At 41.7% G+C, this 24,549-nt stretch overlaps 1 protein-coding gene across 1 annotated transcript in view; it reads right to left on the reverse strand.

Annotated features, from left to right (window-relative positions):
- Positions 1-24,549, reverse strand: part of TSNARE1 (t-SNARE domain containing 1) — a 453,856-nt gene that overhangs the window by 223,500 nt on the left and 205,807 nt on the right. Inside the window, exon 10 of the mRNA XM_041420840.1 lies at positions 23,064-23,120. Coding sequence (XP_041276774.1) covers positions 23,064-23,120 — 57 coding nt within the window. The remainder of the gene's footprint in view (positions 1-23,063; positions 23,121-24,549) is intronic.

Below are 24,549 nucleotides of genomic sequence, written 5' to 3' on the forward strand. Positions count from 1 at the left end.
AAAGTATTAACAGAAAGTATTTTGCTAGTCTGCTTTTCAGCATTTTCAAATTTCCTCATTCAGGTCTCTGCAGAGGACTGAGAAAATCTTTTCAGTTTCCTGGAACTGGCAGAGACTTAGTAACAGAGTACCTAGTTCATACCTCCTACTGTTTTCCTCTTCTTTAGCTTGCCTTCAAGACTTTATTACTTCACCAAATTCATTCTAAGCAATCCTGACCTCATCACCCAGGGCTGCTTGAGTTCAGAGTCGATCTTACTGTACTCAGGGTGGGAGAATTAAATGACCTGTCTGTGGTAGATGAAGAAAAAGAAAATAAGTCAGGGGCCCGAGGTTTAGCTCTCTGATAACTGATGTGCTTTTAAGAAGCACAGCACATTTTCTCCCCACAGTGAAGACCAAATTTAGGAGGAATGCCCTTCCTACCAGGCTTAGATGGTGGGGCTGACACTCACATTTTGCTCATGGAGATCATCAGCTTCTAGGTCAAACTTCAGCTGATCGTGAGGGCTATGTTTTGCCATGTGCTTTCACCCTGCCTGACTGAAGGAAGGAGCAGCTTGTTCTGTTCCTATTTCCAGTCCTTCTTTTTTTCCTCACGATTTGGCAACTTGATCTACCATGCAAATAGACGTTCCCACAGCGATGTGAGTGAAACAAAACAGCATCAGTGAAGAGAGGAACGCATCTCCCCTCTCTGTAACTCAACAAACTCTGCTTTTCAAACCCATTTCACTGAATAACTTCAGCCTGTCTGCATCCATCCTTCCCAAAGCCACCTGCCTGGGCTGCCACCACCTTCAGGTGGCATCTCCATACACACAGAGGAAGTGGGTAAACATTCCTTTGAGGCTGTCAGGAAGGAGGGCATCCACTGGTGTTTTTATAGAATCACAGCACATTCCTCAAGCTGTTCCTGCCCTTTCCTCGCTGTCTGTGGTGTATTCTCAGCATTCTCTGTCTCTGCACATCTCTGCTGGCACCACGTTTTGGCTGGCAGTGCTGTCTGAGAGCTGAGCTCTGCTTTGCCCCTGGATCCTGATGCAAGGCAGAGACTCCCTGCTCACAGCTCTGAGCAGCTGAAACCCCCAGCATTTGTGGAAATGGCCCATGCTTGAAAGAGCTCACAGACACATCAAGACTGTCTAGAAAGTATCATGTTGTCTCTGCCTCTCAACATATGTGCTGCACAGCTGGTGAGCAGGTTCCTGCTAGAAAGGCAAACAAGAGGGAGAATGAGTCACTGGCTCATCCATTAACACCCATCTAGTAGCAAAAAAAATTAAAATAGTGAGGAGTCTTTTTTTTTTTTTTCCTGGGTTCACACAGAGTCAAGAATCAAATTCAGCTTGATTTCCTGCAGCAGAGACAACTCCTAGCACAGGCACAGTGCCACTCTGGAGCAGTAGAAAAGCAGAAAGATACTGGAAATAAAAATATGTCCCTTTCTTTCAAAAAAAAATAGACTGCTTTTGTATTTTGCATTTTGTTTTTGGACTGCTCAACCAGGTTTATTTTTAGAAGCATGTTTGACTCCTACAAAACTCCATTGGCAACAATTTTTTAATCTCTCTTTGTTCCTGGCCTTTGGCAGGGTTTCAGTGGACTGTTCAGTGTCCAAGCAAATGTTCAGAGCCTGATATTAAGACTCACTCTCATTTAGCGACTCTTTAAAAGATATCTGCCCATTTTACAGCCTCGGCACTGCTAGGATGCTTCTGTTACTGCCCAAAAGCCTGATCCCATGTTAGGACAAAAAATCAGAGGAATCTTGTCACCACACATCTGCAAGAGCCTTGTTGGGGGGGAGGTCGGTTGATGGGAATGGGGCTGGGGACACAGGACAAAGTTCCTCTCTCCCTGTGAGAGTCAGGTCCCCCCTTTGTGGGAGAGAAAGATGAAAGTAGGAGCTGATCTTTGAGCAGCAGGATGGGACAGCTCCTCACCATCCCACCACAACTTTTGGCACCATCCACAAAAGAGCCTCATTTTGAATAATCACAGAACCAGAGTAAGGTTTGGGTCGAAAGGGACCTTAAAGATCATCTCACTCCAACCCATTCCATGGGCAGAAAGGAACCTTAAAGATCATCTCACTCCAACCCATTCCATGGGCTGGGACACCTTCCACTATCCCAGGTTGCTCCAAGCCCCATCCAAACTGATCTGGAAAACTTCCAGGGATGGGGCAGCCACAGCTGCTCTGGGCAGCCTGTGCCAGGGCCTCACCACCCTCATACTAAATAATTTCATTTTAATATCCAATCTAAATCTCCCCTGCTTCAGTTTGAGATCATCTGCCCATTTCCTGGCACTTCAGGTCCTTGTCCAAAGTCTCTCTCCAGCTCTTTTGGGGTATCTTCAGGAACTGGAAGGGCTCTGAGGTTTCCCTGGATCCTTCTTTTCTCCGGGCTGGACACCCCCAGCTCTCCCAGCCTGGCTCCAGAGCAAAGGTGCTCCAGCTTCCTGAGCATCTTCATGGCCTCCTTGGGACTCACTACAAATGATCCATGACCTTCTCATGTTGGGGGAACACAAAACTAATTTTCTGTTATAATCTCTCCATGCTTCAAACCAATCTTTTTTTTCCCCTTTTCCTCCAAACATCAGATGTTACAGCTCAAGGGACATGATCATCCAAGTGGCAGTACTGGGATGAAATAGAGGCACTTGGAAATTTGGATTTGATTACAGTGTTGTCTTTTTAAGTGTACAATCATGGAAGAGCACTGCACAGCAGAGCCCAGTTAGACAGGAACTTCTACAGCTGAAAGGCTCTGTAGCATTTGCTCCTAAAGAGAAACAGAGAAACAGAGAAATATTTTCAACTAAATTGGTGAAATGGCTTCTGCCCATCTGAGTGTTCCCACTTAAAACATCAATAGAACTTTCCCAGTGGCCACCTGTCCATACAGGACGGATTTATGGTTCCTTGTCCTGGCCAGTGATAATTCCCACCCAACTCTGTCTAACCTCTTGACCTGTAAACAATCTTAAAATATGAGTTTAACTGAAGGGAAGAAAATTCTTGCCCTGGTTTCTGTGTGCTCTGACAGCAAGGACTGACATGGACAAGAGGACATTGTTTTACTGGAAATATTTAACAACAGACAACCTTATTCAGAGGATGTGAGCTTCAATCTCCAGAAAAATGAAGAGTGACAACTTGAATTTCAAGTCAAATCAAGTCAGAACACTTACTGGTTTAGAGAAAAACACAAGAACAGCAGAAAGAAAATTATATTCTTCCTCAAGAATAGTGATAGAGTTAATACACATCTAGGCAATGTCTCAGGGAAGAGAAACTAACACTATTAGGGAAATTAGGACACAGAGGTGTATTTGGCACCAAAGGGCCTGCAAAGTGAAATAATGAAAATAGAAAGTGTAAACATTGCTAAAGGGAACAAAATCTTGTTCTGAGTTTGTCCAGGGAAAATGAAATAGGGAGAATTTGGCAGTGTGCTAATTTATCCTGTATGAGTTCTTTACAGGGCAGGATGAAGTGAATTTAACCTTCCAAATGGTGACAAGAAATAGGAAATTTCATGAAGGGAAGTGGTGCAGAGCAGCTTTATTATCCTCAGGTGCTCGATGCTGTCTCGGTGATATACACTCACAGAGATGTTAACCTTTCCTCATTCAGTCCCACACCACCCCATTAGCATACAGGCTTTCATGAGGATTGAAAAGCTACCTAAACTGTTTCCAAAATAAAGCATTCAGCAAAAGGATTAAGATAAAAAAAAAAAAAAAGTGCTGAAAGGTTTTCAGCTCAGTGCCTCCGGAACGTGACATGTAACAAAATCGTCCATAATCTGCCCATTTTTCCAGTTAACATCAGGACAATGTCTTAACTGTGTCACAGGCAGGAGAGGCCACAGATAAACATTCAGATAATTTCTACCACATATTTTTATTGCACAATCATTATTATTTATTTTACTTCTGTTTTAACTGTGCTATTGACTTTGCAAACTGATGGGGGTTTAACCATCCACACAAGTGTTCCTTATTAGTTTTAGCACTTAACCTACATGTTTCTTTCCTACCATCAGACTATCCTGGCTTCTATCATTTAAATCTGAATAATTCACCTGGTCTTCATTTGTATTTTCACCTTGAAAATATTTATAGACATATAATCATGTCTCTATTGATATTTTCTTCAGGACTATTTAATTCAGCTCCCTCATTTTCTCATCAGATATTTATAGACTATATACTTCACATTATTTTACTTGTCCTGTTCATGTTCTTTTTTATCCTCTCTGTACATAGCAAAGCCGTTCCCAAGCCATAAACTCCAAGATTTCATTGCTTGTACCATAAAAGTATATTTCTGTAGGAAACTTTTACCCAAACACAGGAGAAGTTTTGTCACGTGTTTAAGTCCACTCTCAAAAATGCTGCATGGGGCTTTGATTGGTTGACTTGTTGCATCTTGGTAATTTTCCTAACTATTTTGACCCACTCCCAAAGGACTCAAATCTGATAATTTTCCTCTCTTACAGTAATAAAAAAGTAATGAACTGATTCTGAAAGGCTGGGACACACTCACTGAATTAAAATCATATTTCACTCCCTGAAAGAGACCTCTGTCTGCAAACCCACATTGAAACAGGACTCTCTCTGTGGAAAGGTGACAGTTTTCTGCTGTTCCTCTGAAAGTTTGTGTGCATGAAAATGAGATTTTTATCACATAAACCCAGGTTTTCACTGCACAAGAAGCTCCTTGCTAACACTCATGGGTGCAGACACTGCCAATGAACCCATAAATTCTGGAGGGACAAAGGGTGAACTACAGGCAGGGTGTTTGCAGGGAATTTATTTCCTCCTGCTCCCTGTCTACTCAAAACTGTGAAGTGGGGTTCTCCAGTGGGAGATTCAATCCAATAACATTCTGTCCTTCATTTTTTTTCTGTCCAACATTTTGTCCTTCTTTTCTCCAAACTGGCAATATAGACAAGGAGCTTTACCCTGTTAACAGAGTTGCCACTTTGTTCCATCAGATATCAAGTGTCATTCAGAGAAGGAGGGATAAATTAGGCAGATGCTGGTTCAGAACTGGTGGTATTGACATGTAAGTGGGATCCTTCTTAACATCAATTTGAGATGTTTGCACAGTGGATATCTTTGTTTGAATTGATCAGGCAAATTGAACTGCCAGAAATCCACCTCTCCAACTTTATACACCCACAGTGGAGGCACTGACCTCCAGCTCCTGATTAAGACTCCCACTATAATCAATGGAGACACAGTCAATAAAGTCAATGGAGATAAGAGCCCTGTTCTACAGATTAAAAAGATTGACAGCTACTTAACACAAGACTGTGCCATAGACTATAAAGGGAGCCTTGAATGTCGGGCTCAGAAGTAGAGATTTACACTACACATGCCCAGCTGTGCCCAAGGGAGACTATGGGGAAAAAACCCCAAACAATCCAAAACAACATGAAAAAAACATACATAGATTTTTTTTTTTCCCAAGAAAACCCTGACAAAAAACCATAGTTGTTTTTCAGGTTTTTTTGTGGGTTTGTTTTTTTTTACTGAAAATAATATATCATACTTAGCCTAGCTGAGTACATTAAGACGTGTTTGTTTCTCCCAACTACCTGTAGAAAGAGTCTTGTTGCTTTCAGAGATAGAAGTCTACACCGTGGAAGATTTAACAGATTCCTTCAGCATGCATGGTTTGAATTCCCAGTAGATTTATCAGGAACTAGGTGAGGACAAAGAGGCAAGACAGATCTGGGGTAATGCCCTAGAAGCTGCCTCTGGGATTCCCTCATCATGGAGAAATCCTGTTTTCCCCCACATGGCACATGTAAGAGCAGAAAATGTGTTTGCAATTACCTGGCCAGTGTGACAAAGAAATGACAAAACCACCTCTGGTTTACTGATGCGCAGTTGGTTTATTCATCTGTCACACAGAAGGTAGAATCATGTGAAAAGTTCAACTTCTTTTGACAAGTTTCCCTGAGCTGGTGAGAACAGGAGGCAACCAGCATCTCCCTCACAGACCAGGTCTTTAATAGACTTAACACCATGAGAATACGAAGTGATCTCAGCTATATATTCACATTGTATGAGATCAGACTGCATCCAAACTTTGATAGATGCCCCTGCTGTTTGCTCATCCTTAAGGAGCAATGACCCAGACATTAGCATGTCTAGTAAATTGTTCTAATGTGTGGTGAAAGGGGACTAATGGATACAGTAATTGATTGTTTGATGGATAGCTGGGGAGCCCTTTGATTATGAGTTTTTGCTACGGTCCAAGACATTTTCATTCTCCAGTTAACCCAGAGCTGATTGCTTGCATGAATTATCTCCTTCTCTGACTGCAAATATCATTCACTTAATAAATATTTCATTAGAAACAAACCAGTGGTGGGGAGAGAGGAGGAAGCAGACGCTCAGTGCTGTGTCTGTTGAAGATGCTACAGAGTTTAGAGAACAAACACAGAGATTATCCATGAAATGTGCTCAGATCACACAGGAGGTCTTTGCTTCTACAGGATTTAGTGCTCAGGAGCAAGAATAAGCCTGAAGGTCAATTTAAATCAATCAAGGGAGGCCCAGTATGGACCAAGGAGGATGTACTGCAGTGCTGAAGCCACTGTGTAGAAGATGGCTTCCTCACAGATCCCACCCTCCTCTCTCCCAAACTCCAGGCTGAGCTTTCATGTTACAAGGAGGGACCCTGACCAAGAGATAGAATATCATCAAGAAAAGATTTATAATTCCTGGGATTTTGTGATGAGGGTAGAGTTTTGATGCTAGTGAAGGTTACAGCAAAATTTTCCTGCCTATCAATGCTGTCTTTTTTGATCCTTTATTTTCCCACAATGTCTTCTCCAAAGTTATTTCTACCTTTATTTGGCTTTTGATATTTAATTATCCAGTGACACCTGCACTGAACACATTTGTTTCATTTCAGATGGTTACTTTCCAGCATGGCACTGTACTTTTGAGTTATGAAGATCACTACTCTTCTCTCCAAGGAGAGCTCTAAAGGGCAGTGCAGAAATCAGGCAGAAACAGATTTTTTTTTAACCACTCAAACTCTCAATCCTGGATCAACCCTGCTTCACATCTCTTCAAATTTTCAAATGAGAAGAGACCAATATTTGCTGAGGACACTTTGGATTTCCACAGGCTCCAGGGGACTTGACAAACTAAGTTGGAGTCACAAGTAGCTTGTTCCAACACGGAGTCACTACAAAAGCTAATCCCAATTCACCTCACACTCTTAATATGCTGAAAACTGCAGCAGTTTTTAAATCCTCTTCCACTGAAAAATTGTTGATGAGCAAAACACATAATGTTCCCCTATTACTCTCCACCTTGTGTACGTCCCCTGGGCATTGAGACTCTCTTATCTTGTTTTCCTAGCTGCTCCTCCAGCATATTTATATTGTTAGCCTCACAATGGGTATCGTTATGTCAATAAGCACAATATAAATATTAATCCTATGGTTATGGGCAGAAATTTAACTGATCATATCATATGCTATAAAAGGGGAACATGTCACAAGGAAATGGCTTCAGTGCTGTTTGCTCTCACATGTTTTGTCAAGAATTTTACAGAGGGGAATGACATGAACAAAATAGGGGGGGAAAATAAGAGAAGGTGACAAAGGAAGAGGGACACCCAAACAAATAGAGCAGGGACTGTCAAGAGTGAAAGAAGAACACGAAAGGTGCTCAGAAAGGGGAAAAAGAGTAAAGAAATCTTGGAAGTTAATTAAAAGGAAGCCAAAGGCAGATCCAGGTTATCTCCAAAATGCACAGATCTCCCAGTCAGGTAGGACAGGAGCTGAGATAGAACCCTCACAGGGACTGGAACCCTCACTAGTGCTGATATATTTCAGCAGGAAGGGTGAGAGAAGGAAGGCAGAAAGTCTTTATAAAAACAGAATAGCCACTATAAAAATCTACACATTCCTGTTATTTCTCCTTCATTGCCATACACACACCAACTACTGGGGAGAAGGAAATCTCATTTTTAGACAAAAATATCTCTCTTCTGTTGAAGAAATATTTGTCACTAATTTCTGAAGATAAAACAACATTCTTCCCACATTCTGGAAAAGAATTGGCCACAGGGTAGTTCTAACATGAAAGACAAAATGGGTAAAAAAATAAAAAGAAGAATTGGAAAAAACTGCTTTTCCAGATAAATACTAAACTCTGTATTTATCTGAGATCAGACTGAGTGAAGAAACTGTTGGCACAGTTAGTGTTGGACATACATTTTCCACACCAAATTGTGGAAGGTGACTGAGTCCACAATATCCCTGCATATTTTATCATAATCATGAGGCTGCACAGCAGCTTTCTCCATGGGAAGCTCTCCCTGAACCACTGACACTTCCTGCTGAAGGAGGTGACACTTTCCATCAGCAAAGGAGCATCGATCTGGCTCAGCATTTTAAAGTCCCTGATGAGTTTACATTACCTTTCTGCTGGAGTCCTTTTATTTGCATCCACTGACTGTGCTTTTACCCCTGCTGCTGCTCAGCTCAAACACAGCTGTGCTAATACACCAAAGCCACACAGCTAATCCATACTCCTCTGATCTGTTTTCAGGTCTCATTTGGCAAATGGAAGGGGGTGACACCAGTGGGAACACAGAGGAGAGACAAACCCTTGAGGTACGTCCTGGGCCAGTCTCCTAAGGACACTGATTAGGTTTCAGTTTTGTGACAGTCACAGAATCATTGAGGTTGGAAAAGACTTCCAAGATCATTGAGCCCAACTTTGGAACAATCACCAGCTTGTCAACCAATGTCACGTTCAGTCACTTCTTGAACATTCCCAGGGATGGTGCCTCCACAACCTCTCTGTGCAGCCCCTTTTAATGCTTAACCACCCTTTCCATGACAAAATTCTTCCTGATGTCCCACCTGAGCCTCCCTTGGCACAGCTTGAGGCCATTTCCTCTCATCCTGTCCCTTGTTCCCTGGGAAAAGAGAGCAATCCCCACCTGGCTACAACCTCCTGCCAGGGAATTGTAGAGAGCAAGAAGGCTCCTCCTGAGCATTTTTTTCTCCAGGCTAAACACCCCCAACTCCCTCAGCCTTTCCTCAAGGACTGACTCTTTAAACCCTTCCCCAGCTCTGGTGACCTTCCCTGGACATGCTCCAACCCCTCTTGATCTGAGGGACCCAGAACTGGACACAGCACTTGAAGTGTGGCCTCACCAGTGCTGAGTACAGAGGAAGAATCACTGCCCTGCTCCTGCTGGTTTTACAAAAGGTTCTGAGCTTTGCACGCATCCTGAAGTCCCAGGTATTTTTCCAAGAGGAGCTATGATAGCTCAGTTGTCCTGGATATGTGGCAACTCCATCCTGCCAACCAAAACGTGTGGATTGTGAGGATGGAGATATTCTTCTCCTCCTCCAGTCTCACCCTGTCATGCAGTGACAGTGCCCAGTCCAACACTTCTCAGAAGAACTTGGCTTTCTCTGAAAGAAATTTGAGCCCTTCCACCCTGACTTATTTTAAATATGCCTGGTAGGTCTCATGAGTAATGTATCTACACAAAGAGATCTCAGAAAACCTACAGATTTTGCAGGAACATAAATTTTGACTGAGCAAGTGATGAATAGAATGCAGAGCAACATCCTCAGATTTTGGGCAAAGAACATATAATCACTGAGTGGTGTTTGCGAAACATGTCAGGCTCTGTCAGGAAGAAGGGTTATAAATAAATGTGAGGGAGATACTTTAATAATGCTATTTCATATACACTCAATAATGAACTTTAATTATTTCTTTGGGTTTCTTTCTTCTTTCACTGTAGTGGATGAGTCAAGCCCAGATGTGTAGCGAAACTCATACTGGCATCACAGCATTTTCTTTGGAGGTGGCTGAAAGAGTTCTATGGATCAGCTGTCAAATCATTTCTCCTCCTGTGGGGTTTCCTTCATGCGTCTCACCCAGCATTTAATTCCTCCACATATGGTAGGAGTGAATCATAGCACAAGGAATTTTCTTGATGGAAAAGATTTTGCAGGCAAGCAGTCTTCTCACATCACTGGTCCTGAAATGAAGCCAAAGTCATCTTTATCATAGGCAGTGGAGCAACCTGCCAAGAGGAACCAGTTGCCATGGTATGTAAGGCTATAACATCCACAACTTTGCATTCTGAAACTATGAAAAAAACCCCTAATTTAGAGTTTATCGGTAACCTCATCACCAAATATTTGCAGCAGAGAACGAGGAGATTGATTTGTTTCCTGCTGTGATGCTGGGAATTAACAGAGGATATCAAAAGGAAAGCTCTGAGGTGTTAAATGTAATGATGTGGATAAATATGAAATATCCCACCAATTCCTTGGCTTTTCAGTAGAAACTCAAGGAAATGAACAGAGGAAGGTGTCACATCACTCCTTTTGCAAAATGACTTCCTGTCAGCCTCTGCAATGACTACACAACTTTCTCGAAGAGCAAATCACATGTGATGAATCTCACTGAAGTACTTTCATTCTCCCTTCCACCTTTCCTGCTCTATAAGCAAGGAAAACGACAACACAAACCTACTGAAAGAAACAGGATGTTCCCCAAATCCCCTCAGCATGAAGAGATCATGGCCCAATTCCTCTGCTCAAAAACAGGAGAGTTCAAACTCACTGAGGGGCCACACAAAAGCATCTGACTTCACTTTCCAGGTCCACTCCCAGTCCCATAGCCAATATTCCATAATGAACAGTGGACAAACAAACCCAGGAAACACATCCATTCTGGACACTCTTTGCATGTAAAAAGTCCTTGCACTCGGCAGCTACTCAACCTATTCCTCCTTATGAACACATCCAGACTCACCAATTTCCATTTCCTTATGAGAATCATGAGAAAAAACAGAACAAAAGAAACAGAACAAAAACCCCAAGACAGAGGAAGACAGAGAAACCTGGCAGGAGCTGTGGAACTGTGGAGAGATGATCGTGTGCTGGAGCAGTTTTATTGGTGAGACTTAGACCCCGTGGAGGACGGTGAGGAGGAAAGAGAAGCAGAGACAACCTGTGATGAACTGGTCCCATTTCTCACCCCCTTCCCCCCATGATGCTGTTGGGGAGGAGGTGGAGAATTCAGGAGTGAGTTATCCTGGGAAGATGGGAGGGGTATGGGAGAGATGTTTTAAGATTCAGTTTTATTTCTCATTATCCTACTCTGATTTAATTGGTAAGAAATTAAACTAATTTCTCCATATCGAGCCTGTTTTGCCTGCGACAGTAACTGGTGAGTGATTTCTCCTTGTCCTTATCTTGACCCACAAGCCTGCCACTACATTTTGTGTCCCCTGATCAGCCGAGGGGGTGACAGAGCAGGTTTGGTGGGCACTGCTATCCAGTCAGAGGCAACACGCCACAAATGGGGATGGGTTCTTCCCCCTGTAGACAGAAACACCTCAGTTTGCAAAATATTTGTGATCTGCAGGGGCATCTACTGAAATTCAGCATTGGGAGGTTTCCCAACTTACCTATTTCGAGTCTTACATTCAATCACCAGTTTGTAAACAAAGAAGCAATGCCAAATAAAGCAGTTCCAAAAATAGCCCACACAGCTCCATACCCCACTTTCAAAAACCTTTGTTTTGGTGGGCAGTTAATAATTTGCAATGTTTTCCAGCTTCTCACAGCTTAGAAGAGGAAAAAGCAGCTCTAATGAACTCTGAGACTGAAGAGGAAGCAGGGGGAGAGTCAAGAAGGCAAAAGGATGATTAAAGGGATTTTGTGTGAACTGAAGTCTACAATGGGTCAGTGCCTGCAGGCTTGGAAGCAACAAGCAGTGTAATGAGAAGAAAAAGGTTTTATAACATTGGATGTCATCAAGCTCAAAATAAAATGCACCTCAAAATAAACAGGATTGGTGTAGGACAAGAAAACAAATGACATCCCATATGTGAAGAATGCACCTCTACAAAATGGGTCCCTTTGGGTAGAAACATATTAAAACATACAAAAAAAAAAAAAAAAAAAAAAAAAAGGCAGATGCCAAAATATTTAAACAAAAAATATGGTTGTCTCTAAACAAAAAGCCCTTTCTCCCCTTCATACCCCACTTTTTCCAGGCTGGGACTGCCTGGCAGCTCTGACCAGGTAGGCAGGTGTCCAACAGATCACCTTTACCTGCTCTCACCCCCATGAGCTGAGGTTTCTTGTTCATTTAAATAATTTTGAACCTTTTAAACTCAAAAATAGCAAATTAGCACTACCCCATGCTACAGCAGAATTGTGTCACCCTCTGCCGTTTATCAGATGGCCTTCCAGACCCTACTGTGCCTAAGGCAGATGTGCTGATGAGCAAGAGCTGTGCTTACCTTTGGGTGCCAAAATTTCATGAACCGGGTAGGGAGAGGACCTGCACAGCCCTGTGGACTTTACAAAAGATGAGAACCAGACAAGCTGAGACTAAAAAATGCCAAACTCACAGCAGATGTGACCTAAAGCTCAAATTCTTCCTCCCTAGGAACCTCAGAAGTCATATATTTATGCACCAAATCATTAATATTATACTTATTTAAATTCTATTTAATATGTGTGTTCTCCTTAATACAGAGAGGGGATGTGGAGGAGATTTCCACAACTGAGCAAGGTATTCTCTCTTCAACAGACACACACAACATCCTGTTTCACCCCAACTCTTTGCAGAGTTTATTCTCATCTCAGTGATTCATCAGGGCTTCCCTGACACCGTTTTCATCTGAGCAGCGTAAAACCCAGCTCCTGCATCCGACCAGTCCTGTGCCAGCAGATGGCACTCCAAAGCGTGCAGCATCCACAGCTTCCCTCACCCCACTCCCAGCAGCTGCTGGAAAAGGGGTTCTTTTGGTTTTTTTATTGTGCCTGGCTCTTCAGTGGTGTTTTTAATCATGTTTAAATATAGGGGTCAACTTAGGAGCTCCCACCACAGGGCAATCAAACTTCCCAGTGCTCAGCTTCCAGAGGAGGTCACTATGTCCTGCTGCACAAAAAAGCCATATTCCCATTCTCTTTCCTTAAATCATCTAGCCAGTTACAAACTGCTGGGCACAGAAAGGGAGAAAACACCTTCCCCACTCACCAGAAATCAGCTGTGATTGCAAGAAGATGCTTTGATTTTTTTTTAAATTTTATTTTTGTTTGCTGAGTGGTTTTGGGTTTTTTTAGGGCAATCATCTGTGTTTCTCAGCACGTCACTGCTGAGCTCTGCATGTGAATGCAACCTAATAGAGAAAGGACAAGGGGAAGGGAAAATCCTTCTTAAAGCAAGAAACATTGCAGATCAAGAGATCCAATTGTGTCAAGTGTAATATTGAGTTAAGGTTCTAGGAACAACCTCAATAGTTTTATTACATTCAGGACTTTACAGACTCATTGAAGGTAGAAAATAAAACACTGAAACTTTTCATTTCATCCACAGCTTACAAAAAATCCAGGGCTTGCACAGATTGGAAACAGGATCTCTGGCTTTGCCCCATGGAAAACTGGGTTCATGAAAATAAACATTTATGGTTTCATCCATTTTCTCCATACAGCCACTGCAGGTTTCCCCATGGCAGTCTTTGTGCCAAGGAAGACCTTGGGAACCTCTTGTCTGTGTTTTTGGCTTTGGGAAGTTGCACAAAAAGGAGCAGAAGATCAACATCTATTTCCCATGGGGAAGAACTTTCCTTGCTCTACCATTCCCAGCTCCCTTCCAGCATCTGGAGAAGACAGTGAGACAAGAGGTGAGATTGAGACCTTAGCAGGGAAAAAGTCCTCTTGCCCCAAACCAAATTAATCCACTGGAGTGACCTAAAGCTCATCCCAGGGTACCACGTGGTAGCACAGCTTTAATTAAAGCAGATTAACGGAGGGGACACTGCAAAGCTTTACTGTGTTTTACTGCAGGGGACACAGTGAGATGCAGTCTGTCACCTCGCTGCTGAAGTGGCAAACTGCTCATTTGAGCACCCACAGGAGGAGAAGATCTGTGGTGGCACGGCTGCATCACTTCCCCCAGGATTGATTAAGAGCTTACAGGGATGAGCTGGGACAAGGGTGATGCTCAGCAGGTGCCAACCACACAACTTGGATTTGCTCCCAGCAGTGGCAGTGATAAGCCACACTCATAACTTAGCTTTTTCATTCATAGAAACCACAGAGTAACTTAAATTAGAGAGGAGCCATGAGGACCAGCAAGTCCAACACCTTGCCGTTCTTATCTACAAAAGCATATCCAGGGAATTTTCATCAGGGTTTGCTCATGGCTCTGAACCACCACCTTATTTCATATCTGGGACAATTGAGTGAAAAAGTCTCTTAAGCTTAAGGGAATTGTTTCCTTCAGAGGCACCTTCTCAAATCAACAAGTTTGTGAGATTGCAGTGGAGAACCTCCATCTGTGTTTAGGTGAACACATTTATTTTATTTATCACAGGCTGTTGCTATCAGCTCAGAAATAACCACTTGAAATGTTATCTTCACCACATGCCTTATCCTACAGAACCTGTTGTGTTTTATAATGACACTATATATAAATTATCTCTCTGATATATGTCCAGCTTTATGAGCTAACTCCAAAGGAATTTCCTGGATTATCATTAAAAGTGAGGATGAAACTCTATAACAAACCAGAACATCAGTGGAAGTTTAGCTTGGCACAAATTTGGGTTACACTTTTCAGCTAAGGAACAGAATAAAGAATCAGAATTAGAAGTGTGATTCTGTGTTTCCTCATGTTTTCATGAACCAGAAATAATTGTGACCAATTCAGAGAGCCTGAGCAACCTGGTCTAGTGGAAGGTGTCCCTGTCCATGGCAAGAGGTTGGAATAAGATGGTTTTTAAGGTCCCTTCCACCTCAAACCATTCCATAAGTCTGTGATTTTAGAGGTGAGATGAAGCATAGGGGAGGTAACATCACTGCCTTCTACACAGGAGTGAAAGGGGTTTAATATTATTAGGTTTTATGGTGGATATTAGTTTGTTTATTTAGTACCTAGAAAACAAATAAGATGTGCCCCAGAAAGGTCAACAAATATCATTTTTTTATTCACCCTGGTGCAGCAAGGGTTAATATATTTCCAAACACATTTTGCAGTGGGAAAATACCATTGCTGTCCCCATTTAATCATGTGATAAATGCAGCCATCAAAGTGGGTTTAGAAGAATACAATTTCCTTCCTTTCAATAATTCATCTCCACAGTGGGGTTTAAATGTATTAAATAACACTGCATTCACTTTGGAGCAAGGTGACACACTCAGTAAGATTTCACATTTGTTACTCCAGTTGCTGCATGTGATCTTTGCCAGGGCAAAAGTCAATTTAGACTCTTGCAGTGCACCTTAGGGAAGGTGGGGTTGAAGGAAGGGAGGTCGATGGGGTTGCATGAGCAGCCCACTCATCCCAGCAAAATCCACTTCCACTGGGCAGAAACACTCTATAATTATGCTTCTGAAAAAAAACCCCAGTAATATGCAGGGGAGTCAAGCCCATAAAGTGAACAAAATTCAAGCTTTTAATTCATTTTTAAATAATTATAGTACTGCCATTGTGGCCACACACGTCCTGCAGACCCAGCCTATGTTTCATCAGCTCTGGGATCTTGGCCTGTGTTTGCTCTCCTCCTCAGCTGCTGTCACACAGATCTGACAGAGCTGCCAGAGGTGACCCTCACTGCCCAGAAAAGCTGCATGCAAGGACAAAGCTCTCTCAGCAAGGTGAGTGTCCATCCAGCTGCCACTGTATTTACAGTTATATTTAATTGTATTTTTATTTGTATTTATTTGTATAGATGTAGGTATACATCAGTGCACAGATATATATTTATTGATATACAAATCTGTGCCAGCAGTGCTGACTGGAACCATGAACTGCCCACACTCACTGGGTAAAAAGCAATGCTCAGGAGAAAAGAGGATTCAGAATTCCTTGAGACCACGTCTTGATCTTATGTAATAGCTGAGAAATGCTTTTTTTGAATGAACCTGATGTGGCAGGAGATGTTCATTTGCAGTATTCTTTAAATTTAGGGGCTGACAGTACTTAAGGGGGTAGAAAGGCTGGAGAGGGATTTTTTTGCAAGGGTATGGAGTGAATAAGACATGGGGAATGACTTTAAGCTGAAGGAGGGTAGATTTAGATTGGATATTTGGAAGAAATTCCTCCCTGTGAGGGTGGAGAGGCCCTGGCACAGGTTGCTCAGAGAAGCTGTGGCTGCCCCATCCCTGGAAACATTCCAGGCCAGATTGGATGGAGCTTGGATCATTCTGGGATGGTGGAAGGTGTCCCTGCCCATGGCAGGGGGTTTTAAACAGATGATTTTTAATGTTCCTTCCAACCCAAACCCTTTTGTGATTCCACAAGACACAAGCACAGCAACCACCCAGGCAACCACCACACGCAGCGGGGAAAAAATACATTGCAGAGCTGTCTCTGGCTGTGGAAGAACAATAACGTGGGCACCAGCTGAGTGATCTGTCCCAGCCTCTGGGCACAATATGGATTTTTCCCTGTCCAAGGGCTCCCTGCCATCAGCAGGGCTGGCTCGTGGCCGCGTCTCATCGCGTGGCCCCAAACGCCTCCACGCGACCCCGGTGCCACCGTTCCCCCAGCAGGGTCTGCGCCAGCGTGGGGTGACAGCAAAGTGTCTCCCAGGATTTGGGAACATAAAAGCAAGTGGTTGCAGGGCTGGGGGCGAGGCTGGCACATTCCAGACACAACAAGGCTTTGGTTTGTGGCTCCAGCAGTGACTCAGAGCTGGGGTAGAGGAGCCAGCAGAGCTGCTCTGGAGGAGGCTTTGTACAAAAGAGCCCCTTCCCTCCCCTTCATCCTCTGCCCACACAGAAACCTCTGTCCTTTCTCACTCAAACAAAAGGAAAAAAAAATTTAAAAATACAATAAAAAGAAGAAAAACACACAAGGGAACAAACAAACTGAAAAAAAAAAAAAAAAACCCCCAAAAAAAAAACAACAAAAAACCTTAACTAACCAAAACCCAGCTAGTGAAAACTCAGTTCCTTGCCTGGGTGCTGGTAGAGGCAGCTGCAGTCTCAGGTTCTATCAGCAGACACAGGCAAAGTGGGCTGGCTCCTTGAAAGGTACTTAGTAGAGGGTTGCCAAGGAAAATCTACAGTGTTCAAGTTGTTCAGGCAATTTAGGAAATGGAAAGCTCCCCCCAAACCTGATGATACATATTCTTTTTTTTTTTTTTTTTTTTTTTTTTTTTTTTTTTTTTTTTTTTTTTTTTTTAATAAAGGTTTGGTCTTTTCTTACTTTTCTTCTCCTGTAGGATAAGAAGATTGGGATGCTACTGGAAGCTCAAACCTCCAGCTTTTGACAATTCCTTCAATTAAAGCTGTAGTAGCATTTGGGGTGGTTTCTTATGTGTTTTTACTGAAGCCCAGAGCATTACTGGTGTCCTATAAAACCTGACACCAGCAGCATCCAGAACCTGGGTGTTTTCCCAAGGGCTCTGGTGCAGGATTCTTCCTTTTAAGTTTTACAGCTGAAAAATGCTGCCTCCCTGACAAAAGGGGAGTTTAATGGTTACTTAGGGAAGTTCTGTGCCTATAAAGCCCACTGGAATTTTTTTTCAAGATCGTGGGCATGATGAGAAGAAAAGACCTTCCCTTCCTAGACACACTGGAAGCAGAGCAAGAATACTTTGGGACATTCAGAATAGATTCCACCTCCCTTGAAAACACAGGGAACAAATTAAAAGATTATGTGTGAATCTATTTCCATCCACTTATTAAATCCCTTTATGAGAACCTATTTCTCTACCCCCAAAGAGGCAGAAAAAGAAAAGAAAATATTTCAATTTTCTTAAGAAAATTGCTTTAATGACTGCCTTAAAAAAAAAAAAAAAAACAAAAAACCAAACCCTTTAAAACCAAACAAAAGCCCACACTTGAGTAAAGTCAAGAAAAAAATAACTGTGTGATTTAAATGCTCCATATTGACAACCCTAGGAACAGGGGAGTGGGCTGATTACAATATGGCTTTTAAAGATGCGCAGTCATTTAAAACAAAGTTGACATTATTGAAATAAGACTTTTTACAGAAGTAGCTGCATCCCAAATGACCTTGAAAAGGCACAGCAATTACTACCACACATGCAAGATAAATTATCACCAAAGCTAAGGCTTGATTTCCTGAGATACAGCAGCCAGACTGGAACATTAGGAACTGGGATGAGTTCTGAGATAAGATGGTAGAGTCAATAAGACAAATGTGTAAATAAAAAGCTCCATTTGTCAGGGCAAAAGCTGTATTTTGATTGTGAGAAATTAGATTTTGCATTTCAGGGAAATACACACCACGTCCTCCCACAAATGGGGAAGCTGGTTTCAAACATGAGGAGCATCAGGAGCATCTATTACTTTAAAAACTCATAATTAATTATTGTTCAAAATAAGCTGTTGGCGTTGGCTTAGCCTGTGAGATCCTCAAGGTGGCACAGTCTTGTAGCTGTGCTTATGCACCTACCATGACAAGGGCCTGATAAAAATAGAAGCTCAAATAACCAAAGTCATTACACACTCACATAGATATATGCAGCTTATGCAGACATTACTGCCAAAGAAAGTTATTCTTCCATAAAGCCAAGGACTGGATCTTGCTGCCCCCAAAATGAGAATTTTACTCTAATCACATAAAAAGAACAACTTCATAAACACAGGAAGAAAGGGAGAAATGATGCTTCCTGTGGGAAGGAAGTCCTTTTAAAGACAGAATAAACTGATGCAGTCAGGAGGAGGAAAAAAAAAAAAAGCTTGTATATGCAAATAGACATTTATTACCCATATTTGTACTCCTAAGAAATATAATTTACTGACCTTTGAGAGATGGGTCAAATAGGCCCATAGAATAAGAAACAAAGGCATCTTTTTGGCAACTACCATGTTCCAGAGCAATAATTATCCTTTCCCCTCTCCATGAGCAGCAGGAAATGAAGAGGGATGCCATTACACCATGACAATTACTGTAATTTTAATTTCTAAATATTGCTAGGAAAGTTTCCTCAAAAAAAAAAAAAAAAAAAGTCTGTTCAGATTTTTGATGTGGTTTTAGATAAAAACTCATTCCCTAGCTAACGCAGAGCTGTGCTTCCCCTCCTCCCACTCCCTTGGGGGAACCACCCACAAACTCCGCAGGGTGAGAAAAACCCACTTTCCTCCCCATTAGTGGAGAAGAGAGAATTGCAGAGAATCACAGAACGGTTTGGGTTGGAAGAGACCTTAAAGATCATCCTGTCCAACCCCCTGCCATGGGCAGTACCACCTTCCACCACCCCAGGTTGCTCCAAGCCCCATCATTTGAACTTGTTCAACCATGGGCACAAAACCAGATTCTATCAAAAGCTGATGATGTTGGATGCACAATAATTATTTTTAAAAAATTTAAAAAATAAGGATTCTTTTCATCTCCTGTGCTGAGAAACATTATTTGCTCTGCTGTGGATTTTCCACAGTCTACCATTAAGTATTTTAATACTATAGATAATCAATTCTGTGCTAGTAGAACATTATATTATATCCAGTTGTTGCACTGTGGGATGGATTTCACCCTAGAGAACATATCTGGTCAGCTGTCCAACCTCTCCTGCCACTGACCACACTGTCCCAGCTCCAAGAACACCTGAAATATTCCCATTCCTACACTGGACTCTGCCTGGGAGGAGGAGTTTGCACCTTGGTGCATCTGTTCAGGGGGAGAAGGGAGATTTGAAGCCCATCTGCCCAAAACCACTCAGGAGCAGAGATGACCATATCCCCAAAACTCTGCTGTAGGCTGCACCAGCAATTCCCATAAACTGAAACTGCCTTTCAAAATGCCCCTTAATTAGCCTTTTGAGGTCTCATTTTGTCGCCAGTAGGCGAAGACTCAAAATTACTTCCACAGATTCAAGGGAAAGAGCTTTTTTCCTTTTTATATTAATTGTTGCCACAAGGCAGGTTCAACAATCATCATTTAGTGTAGTAAAAAGTTGTGTCTTTCAATATATGCACCCATAGAATTCCATTGATTTGTCTATACACAAACACATTCCTACAAACATATATTTGATTAAGAATTTATATAACTTCAGGCTTCAAGGAGTTTTGGATCAATGGTTTTATTTTGCCTTTATAAACAAATAAACTCAATTAAAGAGTACTTACAACAAACCACAATGGGCAGGAAACTAATTTTCCCAAGGCTTGCCATGGCAATTTTTACCTGTTACATAGGTCTAGGGAATCAATTACTCCCTAAAGGGAAATTATTAGGGCTTGTGTTACCCAACATCTCACCTTTACCACTCACCAGTGGGATAGAAGTATAGGGACAGGCATCCAGAAAAACGAGTATTCTTCAGACCTCTTACAATTTGCTGTAATAAATTAAAGTATAAATAAAAGAGAACAAAGCCCTGCAGGCAGGCAGTGCTTGAGTCAAGGCTGGATCTGCACCAAGTCACTGTGCACCTTCACAAGGCCCATAAATCAGCTCTCCTGAACATATGTAGTATTTTGCATTACTCTATAGGGTGTTAACTTTAATGCCTTAATATATTCACATAGTGGTCAGGTTACAGGTCCTGTGGGAACCATAAATTTGTGTGTCCTGACCAATCTGCTGCTGGAAAAAAAAAAAAAATAATAATAAGTTAAAACTAACCACAGCACCACATTGCCTTCAGTAGGTTTTACACCTTTAATTTTTCTCCTTTTTGAGGGAGTAAGAAGAGAAGATGTGTGAAGCTGCAAACATACAGGGAAGCTGAAGCAGATGTGAATTAATTTTCATCCCTTTTGTGCATGAAGGCTTGTGTGTCCCCAGCCCAAGCAAATGTCACTGCCTGAAAAAGATTTGCTCTTGGGTGTCATCAAGCCTTTTTCTGAGTCAGAACCCTCTCATCCAGGACATGCTACTACCTCCTTTTTTGTGACCCACCAAAGCCACTTCACCTGCAAATGACAGCTACAAGGAAAAACAACCTGAGCTGATCCAGTTTAACCCAATTTCTGCTGATTCTGCCTGACCCCCACCAAACTGATCCTGCTATAATCTCCCAGTCATTGGATTCCTACCTGGTTTAAGGCAAAGGGAGTTGTCTCTGTCCCATTCTTCCTCCAGCCTCCTTTTGCTCCAACCTCACCATGACTCACATAAAGATTTGAGTATTTTTTATCTGGCATCCTAATTTTTTCCCCATATTAAAGCTCTGTTTTCTTCCAAAGAAAGTTGGTTTTGGAGTCACCAAGCAATTTCAACACAGGAAAAAAAGCTGGTTTCATCCAGGCTTGCTCCCTGTGCCAACAATTTGCAGTAATTAGCATTTTTCATTCTGTTTGCACTGGTTAATGGCCAGCAGTGTCCCACATCCTGTGGAGCAGCCAGGGCCATGGTAGTACCAGAAATGGTAGTCCAGGCAAGAACAGAGCTGTTCCCTTCCCTGCAACCCACTCCACCAAGAGCAGTCAAACACAACTGGTTAAAAGCCCAAGAAGTGATGCAATACAGACGGCGTGAAAACAAATCAAGGTTAATTTGCATAAAATGACCCAATAAATATTTAATGTACGTATGACTTGACCACAGTTACAAGATGTGCTATTTATGCCCCTGCTCAACACAGATCACCAGCTGGTGGACAAAACCAGACTGTTAATTTTTATAAACACACAGCTGAAAAGCAACATCTGTGCACAATCTCTCCACAGGTAGCAGTGGGAACCCTCACTCTGGATAAAGGAATTCATCAGCCCTTTGGTACCTAAATTTCATTTCACTGACACCCACACCAAATAAGCAGCAAGGTCTAACGTAGAATTGTATTTGTTTGAAACTTAGTTAATATTAAAGCTTTGGTCCATTGATCTGCACTAATGATGGGGTTTTCAGTGGCACCATTCCACTCTTTTTTAAAGAGAATCATCAATTCAAAGTTACAAAGTACAACTATTTCTCACATACCTTAAGGAAGTAGTAGAAAAACCAGGTGGCACAAGGTAGGGAGAGAAAAGTCATTAGGAAAGCAGAAAACCTGCTGACTGCCCCTTAAATGATAAAAAGTATCCAAAATATCAGAGATAATCACTGAAATTAGACATGGAGTTTTGGGTTTTGGTGGCACAATATCAGCTGAAAATGCCTACAAGTTTCCTAGTATGTAGATTTGAGAGGACAACCTAATCTCTGTTGAACCCTTACTTCAGCCAAACGATCTCCTGGCATCCAAACTCTCTTGGAAATCTGTGGAGATTTCTTAAACACACATACACATCTAGATATTAAATCTATAGTACTTTGCATTACTATTTATGAATGACTACACATTTTTTCTGTATGTATACATATAAACTTACACTAAAATATCTTTATAGTCTTAATAATTTGCATATGTTCACTGGCACACATGCACCTAATTATATTTTATATATATATATTCATATAAATGTACAAATAAATGAAATATGTGCATCATATATGGAGGAATCAGAGTATATATGAATATCTATGCACAAATTAGAATAAATATATATACTCTGATTCTATATAGTATTTATTCATTGAAAAATTTCCTAATATGGGCTAAAAAAGAAGAAAAAGGCTCAATTTGCATATGTATATAGTAGTTAACCACAGTGCAGTGTAGCCAAAGAAAGCAGAATACCTAATCCTTCTCAAAACTGGGGACAGATTTGATAAAAACTCTTCTTAATTTTCTTTTATGAAATTGTCCTTGGAATGTGATTTAACCACACCTACAAGCCCAGCTTCCAGGAAAAGGGTGTGTAGGACTGCTTTTTGATATATTTCATAGCAGACAAAACTCCCCTCAAGAATAGAAAAACAGCCCCATGAGGACAGAAAAGCAGAGAATAATTAAACAGGTTTTACATAAGTCTTTTTCCCTGAGTCCTGTTGTCTCCCACCTCCAAAGACATCACACATCTCTATTGGAAAATCACCTCACTGGTTTCAGTGGAGGCAGTGGAGGAGCTCCAAGCTCTTCAGCATCATTAGTGGGGTTAAAAAACAGCTTTTTTTAGCACTGTACTTACCTCCAAACACAGAGACACTCATGAACCTACCTGTTTGGTGCTTCTCTGCCCAGTAGGAAGCAAAGATTTGGATTTCTCTGCTATTTTCTGTTAAAAGGAAAAGAAAAAAAATTCAGAGGGAAAATGGATAAGAAGAGTCCAAATATTTAGGGAAAGAGACATATGAAGCTATTTTCTTCTACTTTCTAAAGAAAAGGACATGGAGAAAGCTCTTACTCTTTAGGAAAAAAAACAAGGGAGTATAAAAGCATTGAAAACTTCAGTCTTGCAAGCATTAAAAGTCTTCAAAGCTTCCAGAATGACAAGGTTATCAAAACTGAAACAGGCATTTAGGGAATGACAGCCAGGACGTGGATAAGTAGCAATTTATCACTCAGATTGTTTTCCCGACGCAGCCGGGCATTCACAAACTGCAGTGGTTAATTTTGGCACTTCTGAATTGATGACAGTTTTTAAAATAAAAGAAATCCAATCCTGTATAGTTCAGATGGACTGTACTCATGAACATTAGGGGGGAAAAAAGCATAAAAAAGATGTGTGTGTGTGTATACGTGGGGGTGGATCTCCTTACCCAAATAATTCCAACTTCTCATTTAACACATAAAATAATTTCATTTAAAGATCCCATACTCAGTTGCTTGAATAGGACAGGTAAATAATTTAAAATATGAGGCAGCACTAGAGATGATGCAATTCTATTACACAACAGACACGCTGTTGAACTGCAATTTTATGTACATCCATTTATTTATTTAATTTTTAAGGCACAGGCAGCAAGTGCTTGGAAATCAATCAGTCCAGAGTGTTTCTAATAGAGACACATTATTAAGTGCATGTTGCCAGCCAAATTTCATTACACCTCTGTAATTACAATATATCCTTCCCATTGTTGCAGGCATGCGTCAGACTCATTAAAGCGATATACCAAAGCCACCAGAGTTTGTCCAGGTTGTATTTTGATTAATCCAGATATATCTCCTAACTTGCACTGCCAGGGAGGGATGCAGTTTGGGGATGCTAAATTTAAGTCATTACTACAGTGTTTAAAAGCAAAGCAAATCTGTTCATCAGCAGAGCCTCCCCAGGGTAAAGAGGGTGAGCAAGAAGCTAATGAAGGAACTGGAGTTTAGGCTTTGTTTGTTTTATTAAACAGCTTGATCTTGGTGACAGATCCCTGTTGGAAAAACGTTCTGTAACATTCCAACAGATCCCAACCACAAGATGTGCCTGGAAACTTTCTGGCACAGCCAAACAGCAAAGCAGAGCCAGAAGGTGGGATAACACTTGAATTATCTGTGCTGCCTGCACATTTTCTGCAAGCAGAAAAGGTGAACTGTGCAATCACCTCTCCCCTAAGAGTGGAGGCACACCAAAATAATGTCATGGCTAAGCCAGGGGAAATACTTCCCCCTGAACTCAGCACTGGGGAGGCCACACCTCAAATCCTGGGGTCGGTTTTGGGCCACTCACAATGAGAAGGGCATTGAGGGGCTGGAGCGTGTCCAGAGGAGAGAAA

Source organism: Onychostruthus taczanowskii, unplaced genomic scaffold (genome assembly GCF_017590055.1).
Source record: "Onychostruthus taczanowskii isolate IOZ18803 unplaced genomic scaffold, ASM1759005v1 scaffold66, whole genome shotgun sequence".
In the NCBI taxonomy this organism is placed as follows: domain Eukaryota; kingdom Metazoa; phylum Chordata; class Aves; order Passeriformes; family Passeridae; genus Onychostruthus; species Onychostruthus taczanowskii.